The 8,200-nt window shown below is 38.4% G+C and overlaps 1 protein-coding gene across 2 annotated transcripts; it reads right to left on the bottom strand.

The window, feature by feature from the left end:
• Positions 1-250: 250 nt before the first annotated feature.
• Positions 251-7,395, bottom strand: znf148 (zinc finger protein 148). Of its 2 annotated transcripts, none has more exons than XM_066641103.1 (7): positions 7,238-7,395; positions 5,731-6,210; positions 5,453-5,578; positions 5,021-5,144; positions 4,836-4,919; positions 4,591-4,709; positions 251-4,373 (listed from the first exon to the last, which is right to left on the bottom strand). In XM_066641103.1, the coding sequence occupies exons 2-7, from the start codon at positions 6,082-6,084 to the stop codon at positions 2,763-2,765; spliced, it is 2,418 nt and encodes an 805-aa protein (XP_066497200.1). In that variant the 5' UTR covers positions 6,085-6,210; positions 7,238-7,395; the 3' UTR covers positions 251-2,762. The 2 variants fall into 2 exon arrangements, with proteins under 2 accessions (XP_066497200.1, XP_066497199.1); XM_066641102.1 differs by having other exon boundaries at positions 252-4,373; positions 5,731-6,107.
• Positions 7,396-8,200: the final 805 nt, after the last annotated feature.

The raw sequence follows: 8,200 nt of genomic DNA, 5'->3' as shown, positions 1-8,200 counted from the left end.
ACTATCATGAATTAACTTGAAGAGTTATCTACTCCCACTTTAAAACAAACTGTATAAAAACACTGTACAGTCTCACACTTCTCTAAAGTACATTGTGTTTACACAAACAGTGCTCAGCCAGGTTCGTTGTCAAAAGGAAGGCCTCTATTGACACATATCACATATATATATAGGTGGAGCTTTACTATACCTTCTAAATAAACAGGAGAATTATGAAACATGTTGGTGGGGTGTGTTTTTAAAAAAAGAAAAGACATAAAGGAAAAACACTGCTTAATCCTTGTCACTGTATTTAACAAGACAAAACACTCCAGAAATGAATTAAAATCAAATCACTTTTCCACTTAAACATAGTATTGCATAAAAATAATGGTAATCTATTGAAGTCACTTGGCTACACTAAAACACAAATTACATATAAAAATATAACCAGTGTACAAAAACAGTGGACATGCATTCCTCCCCATAAACTGGAATATGTTTATAACAAAGTTAATCTGTCCTTAATTAACAGTAAGTTTTCACATCACTCTAAATAAGTAAAAATTAAAAAAATAAAAGAATCAATATTAATGTTCACTTGAGTTTAGAAAATCAAATAAGAGCAAAATGATAGCCTTTCCTTCACATAAAGGAGGTTGTAGGACAAAGTCTTGGCTTTAAGAAAATTATGATCAACAAAGCCATCTTGTAAAGTGACGTACATTTTTCAGCACATTGAAGACCTTAAGGGGCACTTATGGGTATCAAAATGATATCAAAGATGCTATAAATGACTTGATTTATTCTCTACACTAGGGGTTACCAATCGTTCCAACCGAACAGATGCACACACTGTTTAACCGTTTAGAGAGGAGACTGGTTGATTAAACCAGTAGAATCAGGTATGCGCTGCTTAACTGGAATAAAAACCCGCAGCCACATCGGCCCTTTGTGGATATGATTGGTGACCCAGGCTCTACACTATTAAAAACCACTGAGCGAAATAATGCAATGAGTAAATAACGCTTGCCGTGGAAAAGCCAATGTGTTCATAAAGAGTTACAAATACAGATATAAGCTTTAAAGACATGACAATGATTTTCTAACCAAAGTGGTTTTTAACTTCAGAAAGAGAGATACCCAAACACTATGCGTCAACAAAACATGAGCTGCACTCATTGGAGTCAGGATCAACAGGATTATACTGACTGAATCGACAGAGCACGTTCATGTAAATTCATCTAAAATATATCCAGCTTCCCCACCGCACTCTTAACACACATATAACAAAATGTACACTTTCAAATATACTACTCATTTACAACAATACACATTATATATCTATTGACAGTAAAATAGGAATGTGTACAATTAAGAGTTTAGAACAATATTTGTATCTGTCCCTGATTTAAAATGGACCTTGTTGATTTAATATAAATTTACAAACAGAGTGATTAATATTAAAGATGAAGAATAAACATAAGTTTTTCAATACCATAAAAATGCAAGTGTACCAATGATCAATATCATGCACTTCAACTGTTTATTCCAACTAGACATTACAAAAACCTCTTAGTTCACAAAAAAATGATTAAAATGAGACTGAAATGTACATTACCAAATTCCAAATTTTACTTGATAATATTAATGTGCTTTTAAAAATTAATAATAAAAATAAAAAGAATGTTGTATCAATTAAAGATATTTCTAATCACTGACATGATGTCTACATAGTTCTAATGGCAAGGGAAAGGTGCTGTCAAATTTAGGATTTATAGCTCTAAATGTGAAATATTGACTACCATGTATAAGTACATGAGTTAACATCAACTAAATTATGAAACCTTCTTTAACCTGTCAGTCGTTAAAAAAAAAAAAAAAAAAAAAAAAGTAAATGGAGGAAGGCAGTTCAAAAAGGAACATCATAAATATTTAGCTTTGCATCTACAAATACACAAAAAGGCACTACATGCAAAAGAATTAACATAGTGAAGCAGACCTGCATCATCTACCAAGGTTTTGCATTTAAAACATTTTTTTTTTTAAATCTGAAAAGCTTTTCTAATGCGCTTAAAAGAAAAAAAAAAAGGTATTAAACCAGTACTAATTACAGTCTGAGGTATGCTGTCCCAGTATAATGCAATCAAATGTAAATATATTCAAATCCATTTTTATTTCTTGATCTCTGATCATTTATACTGAGTCCTGTGCCCTAATCATGCCCTGGTACAAAGGATTCAGTATAAGTTTTATTGACATGACTTTTATTTTGATAAAATTGGTATTGATTATGTACAAATGAATTACCACAGATGTACCCATTTTCAATATTAAGAGTCATGTGCAAAACTATTATAATTACATAATTTCATATACAAAATTATGAATTTAGGCCATTCTGAATTTAACAGATTATCTGCACATACCTTTAAACAAGGTAAATTATTGTGCAGAGGTTGCCTGTGCAGTCAGTGTTTCCAGATATAACGAATGCTTATTTAATTAAAAATAAAGGAATGAAGACAATTTTTTTTTTGGGGGGGGGCTGGAAAGTGCTTTAGAAATACATGTTTAGAAACATTAAATAACAGGTATGAACAAAATGTGCTGCAAAAACATAATGTACTTGTTAAGGTGACTCCCATCTGTGATTGATTAATAAAACTGCCGAGTGCTTCTACAGAGATCAACATTCGAACAAGTGCTGCTTATTTTCACAGAAAGCAGAGACCAGGAGTTTAAAGTGCTTTGAAAATTACTAAAATCTTAAATAGCTTTCTTTAGCCAAATGTTTGGCTGCTTGTGGCATCTGGGGATGAGGTCATTTGAGTTCTGCTTTCAGTAACATTAACAAGTGGGAATTCTGGGAAGTCTGTTCCACTGTGACTTCTTAGGTTGACCTGTCCATTGGCAACATTAAAATGTGATGACGTTGCAGACCGGGATGTCTGAAATTGTGATCGGAAATTCTGGTCAAAAGTGGCAATTTGAAACGTTTGGCTAATGCCCTGAGTATCTGTCTTTTTGGGAGAAGAAACCTGCTCCAAGAAGTCCTCAGTTGGTGACACTGAAGAGGGGGTCTCGTCCCCTGAAAATGAAAAAGAGTGCTGGGATTCTACTAAAAGACCAAAGTGGGGTTTCTCCAAGGTTGATCTCAGAGGAGAATTCATGCCAGATCTAAATCGACTCAGGGAAGTGAACTGTTTGTCTGTAGAGAACAAGGGCTGCCCAGCAAGGCTAGCACCATCTGTCACAAATGTAAGACCCTGGTTGTTAAGGTAGCTATCGTTCTGACTGGTCCTCTCCAATGCTTGCTGGAGAAACTTTGAGTACTCCTGAAGAAGACTAGCTTTTTCTGCAGGGGGCGCTTGGGAGCTGGTCCCCAAGGCTTCACTGGAGCTGCTCTCAGAAACATCAGATGAGTTGATGGAGATACTAGAGGTTACCTCTGTGTCTGCTACACTGAAGCTAATCTCTGGATCTCTGGTCTTGCTGGAGTAGTGGTCCAAGAGAGACTGCAGGACTTCATCTGGGAACACAGTCTTCTCGTTACTTGTCTTGATCTCCACATTCAAAGTCTGAGTTTCTGAGAGGATTGTGACTGGAACAGTTTCATCTATGACAGTGGCCACAGCTGCCTGAGTGATGGAGGGCTGCGAAGAGATGCTACCCACATTCAGCGTGTAGTCGCGATTGTTATTTGCTGTACTTGCCTGAAGATACCGCTTCTTTTTAAGAAACTGCATGGCATCGTCATAGTTTGTGCTGCTCCCAGCTGGCTTTGTTGGCCCACCTTGGAGGGGATCAACACTTTCCAAGTCAGAGCTTGCTTCTACGTCCAACAGGCCCTTGTTATCTACAATCTCAAAAGTGTATCTTGTGACTTTTCCCTCCTCAAACGATGACGAGGGAGAGAGTGTCTGAGGCTCTTCTAGCGGCTGCTTCACACTTTTCTTGCCAGCAATCTTCTTAAGCACCAACTTTGGAGAAGTGATCATTTCATCTGATGTTGTTTCCCCTGTAAGGTGCCTGCTTCCTGGAGAGGACTCTGGGAGTTCAACCGAATACTCTGCAACTACATACTCATCCTTCACCTTGGTTGCCACAGCATAGAGCGGAAGACATTCATTTTTAGCAAGCCTGTCATCCATCTTCTCTTCACCACTGCCCTCTCCTGCTTTGTCCGGGTTTGCAGCCAAGCTGCGGTTTCTATCAATGGACTTCTGCCGTTTTTTCTTAGGAAGAGCGCACTCCTTGGAGGGGAAAGAGAATGCCAGTGTTTCTGTGTTGTGCAGAAGGTCATCTTTTGCAGCTGCTTTATGGGCTTTCCTCTCTTTGTTTTCATGGCACATCCGTCTATGCTTAAGCACTCGATCAGTTCTGGAGAAGTACTAAGGATTAAAAAAAAAAAAAAGAATATGAAGTTCAATTAAAGGTATTTATAAATAGAAATATTTGAAAGGTAAAGTTTACTCTGTTAAGCAGCTCCAGTAAATTATCAGTATCACCTGTAGTTTTGACCTTTAGAGTGAGGATTTAGAAAGGATTTAAAAATACACAGAACAGCACATTATGATGAACGTCAGGAGAAATTTGCAATATTGTAACCTGGTGGCAGTAATCACACTGATACGGCTTCTCCCCACTGTGTGTCCTCTTGTGTCTTTCCATATGATACTTCTGAATGAATCTCATTCCACATTCATCACAATGAAAAGGCTTTTCTCCTATAGGATGAAAGGAGATTAATTAAAACAAAGAGAAACGAGCCGACTTCCTTCTATAACTGGGCAGTTCACACATACGATATATACAAGATCAACACCTTAAGGATTTAGAGAATTCCTTTTTACCTGTGTGAATTTTCTCATGCCTCTGCAACAGGTACTTTTGTATGAAACGCATATCACACTGGCTGCACTGGAAAGGTTTTTCTCCTGTAAGAATAATTGCATTTTAAAAAGAAATGAGCATAAAACATCCAAAATGTTAATGCCAAGTCAATCATTGTTTAATATTTGTAAAGAGTTAATGTTACCTGTATGAATGAAGACGTGTCTCTGTAGGTGGTAATTGGTTCGGAAAGCAGCATTGCAGTGCTCACAAATGTGAGACTTTGGAGTCTGGCTTCCCGGTGCCCCATCCTCACTAATGGTGAGAATCTAACACGGTGACAATGTAATTTTATGAAATTTTATAAAACTTACAGTTGCTTAGTCCTCTACTGTCACTTCTATAACTGAAATAAAAGCAATGCTTAGCTGTATCCTTGTCACATTAGATCATGAACTAATACTTCTACAACCAGATTCAACAATGTACTATTACTTGGTCCTTAAATTGTATTGTAATAAACATCAGTTTTGACCACAGAAACATTACATCATTATTTTTCTTTTAAAAAAAACGAACGAGAAAACAAAAAAGATCAAATATAGACCTCATGTTTAAAATGTGATTGTGTAGCTACCTTTGCAGGAGATCTCTGCTTTCTCTTCTTTTTTTTGTGGCACTCTACAAGGTCCTTTCCTGTTTTCTTGTCTTTTTTGTTGAGAACTACTGACTCTGACATCTTTACTTCCTGTTTAATATGGACCTGAGGAGTTGAAAAATATATTAATTAGTTTATTCACACTTAATTGGTTCAACTTCAACACCAGACCAAATTATTGTGTGTCTTATACCACCAACAATATACATATCTTATTTTTAAAAAAGACTCAATAACATAAGGCAGCGTGAACTCACAGGCATGTGAAGGGCGTATGGTAGCTTATTTGAGAGCCGCTGGGGGAAGCTGTGATCTTCCCCTGGGTCGTTCTTCACAGTCTCCTCATGAACCATCAGTTCATCATTAGAGATGAGGTTATGAGAGGTCAGTGTCCCTTCAGTCAGGTCTTCATCCTCCTCCTCCTCCTCCTCCTCATCTTCATCATCTTCTGCAAGGAGGGGTTGATTTGCCAAGCTCTTTTCCCCAAGAGACATATCCAAGCCCTCTCCTCTTTTGTCCACCCCGGAAGGTGCCACGGCTCTTGTCGAGTGATGGAAGCCTGGAGTACCACATCTAATCAGGATTCCTTCAAGCTTGTCATCGATGTTCATCTTTGTAGTTTATTCAGCTGTGGCTACGTTCCAGAAAAGGGGTTAACAGTCAATGACCTGTTTAGGTATTCTTAACATTAATCCCTCCGGTTTTCCTGCGGACATAACTCTTCTGTTCACCTAAATCTAGGTGTGTACAATGAAAGACAATCTTTGAGCAAGAAAACATCCATGTCTGTTTAAAAAGCCAGAAATAAACCATTAAAAAAAACTATTTTTATGCTTTACCACCCACTAATTTTGCTTAGTGCAATATGACCACATATAAGACATAATTTTGGGTCAAAATGAGAACCTCAGAGTCCTGTTACTGAGCTGTAGAAAGCTAAATTAATTCTCAATACCTTGAAAGCCCAGCTAAGTTTCATTAGACAGAATAAGGTGCAACATCAATATTTCACGTTCTCCATGGGGAAACTGGCTAATGCATAGCAAACACAAGAGATTTATAGTCTCTGAGTATCCAGAAAATGATACAGAACGTGTGTATTTAATTCTCGGGCCTTCTACACATTTTGAGCAACTTACCAGAAAACCGAGCTACCTTGTAATGGTTCTGGAGTGCCCTTGTAAAAAGTGATTTAACAAGCTTTAGGCAAAGGGGTAACTAGCTAGGAGTAAATCTGGGTTTGTTAGTAAGCTGGGCACTGAAGGAAGAGGCTTGTTGGGGTGTGAAACGCTCTGAAAAGGAGCTGGTTTGTTAGTGGAGCAGAAACAGCGAACAGAAGCGTATACACAGTGCCCTGCTCTCCCCCGATATGTCTAACGCTACAACACTGCGAAGCCCACAGAGCTAGCGGAGACCACTGATCAAATATGGCCATAACCCAGGGTGGCACTGTCTAATGTCACCACAATATCAATAGAATACGGCTTTAATAACCCACCGAGTTAAGAAAGAACGGGTAAACACTGTTTATTAAGGCGAAAGCGACATTAGCTCTGCGGCTAGGCTAAGCTAGAGTGGATTCAGTAACAAGGCCCTGGAAATCAAAACAAGCGGGCGGCTACATGCAGCTAGCGCTCGGCCCCAGCAAACGAGAACAACTTACACTTTCTTGTTTTTGCAGAAAAAAACGACAGCCCAAACTCAGCCTAGGGGTCAGGAACACGGAAAGGACCTACCGAACATTTCTAAAACTCGGCTACTTACCTACTGTTTTTATTTCAGGAGCAGTGGAGTAGTAACGGCGGGAGACATGGTCTTCCTGTAAAAAGTTTTGTGTCTGAGAGCAGTTGGTAGCCGCAGCGCTAGTGGACAATCTCCCAGCTGTGAAGTGTCCTACTGTAGACCTCTACTGCACTGCTGTCCGTTCACTCAACACTGAGACATTGGTCTACATATTAGATTTATGTCGAGATCAATGTAGGGATTGATAAAATGTACGTATTTTATATTTCGTTAATGCACTTTTCTGTATTTAATAAATGATTCATATTAAAAGGGGACCCATTAAGTACAGTCACTACTTCACTAACTCAGTATTAAATCGTTCTCTCTATTTAGTCAGATGGAATAAACCTTCAGAGTCTACAAAGTTAGGAATTAGGGCTAAGCACCACTTAATGGAGCTACATGAATATTCCACATTATTTTAGTTACTGACAGATATAAGTATGAATTAAAATGAAAATAGCTGCTTAATTTGCTTTAAAACTGACAATTTTATTAAATTGACGGAAAAACCCGAGCTCTCTACGGAAATTCTCGAACGCGACCGTGACGTCACTGGTGGACAACAGCTGAACAACGCCGCGGTAAAACACCGTTATGACCGACTGTTATGACAGTATCTAGCTAAATAACCAACATTATTCATGTAATGCAGCTACGTAGCCGAGTATAATCTGAGCCACCGAGTTTAGCGAGTCAAGCTAACGTTAACTAACACCAACTAAAACAGGCGAAGTGAGTGTCCTCACCCTGTTTACCTCCATGTTACAGAGGCTCTTGAACACCTTTCGTTGGTGTCCTTACATGCCCATATTGTTGGAAAAGCGCCAGTGAAATGAGCTACAGATAACGGAGTGAGCGGAGGGTCCTGTCCAAAGTGCCCGTTTAAAGTGGACAAATTTAGTCCATTTTCTGGATATTTTGGGATCTTTGGGCCATTTG

This window comes from Hoplias malabaricus, chromosome 12 (genome assembly GCF_029633855.1).
Source record: "Hoplias malabaricus isolate fHopMal1 chromosome 12, fHopMal1.hap1, whole genome shotgun sequence".
Taxonomy (NCBI): domain Eukaryota; kingdom Metazoa; phylum Chordata; class Actinopteri; order Characiformes; family Erythrinidae; genus Hoplias; species Hoplias malabaricus.
The sequence above is the reverse complement of the archived record's forward strand: the minus strand, read 5'-3'. Positions and strand labels throughout refer to the sequence as shown.

Excerpts from the sequence above, each read along its gene's own strand:
- znf148 (XM_066641103.1), bottom strand. The coding sequence starts at position 6,084 with ATGAACATCGATGACAAGCTTGAAGGAATCCTGATTAGATGTGGTACT. Across the intron at positions 4,920-5,020 it reads ACACGTCTTCATTCATACAG|GAGAAAAACCTTTCCAGTGC; the intron begins GTAACATTAACT and ends TTATTCTTACAG. Across the intron at positions 4,710-4,835 it reads GCATGAGAAAATTCACACAG|GAGAAAAGCCTTTTCATTGT; the intron begins GTAAAAAGGAAT and ends TTCATCCTATAG.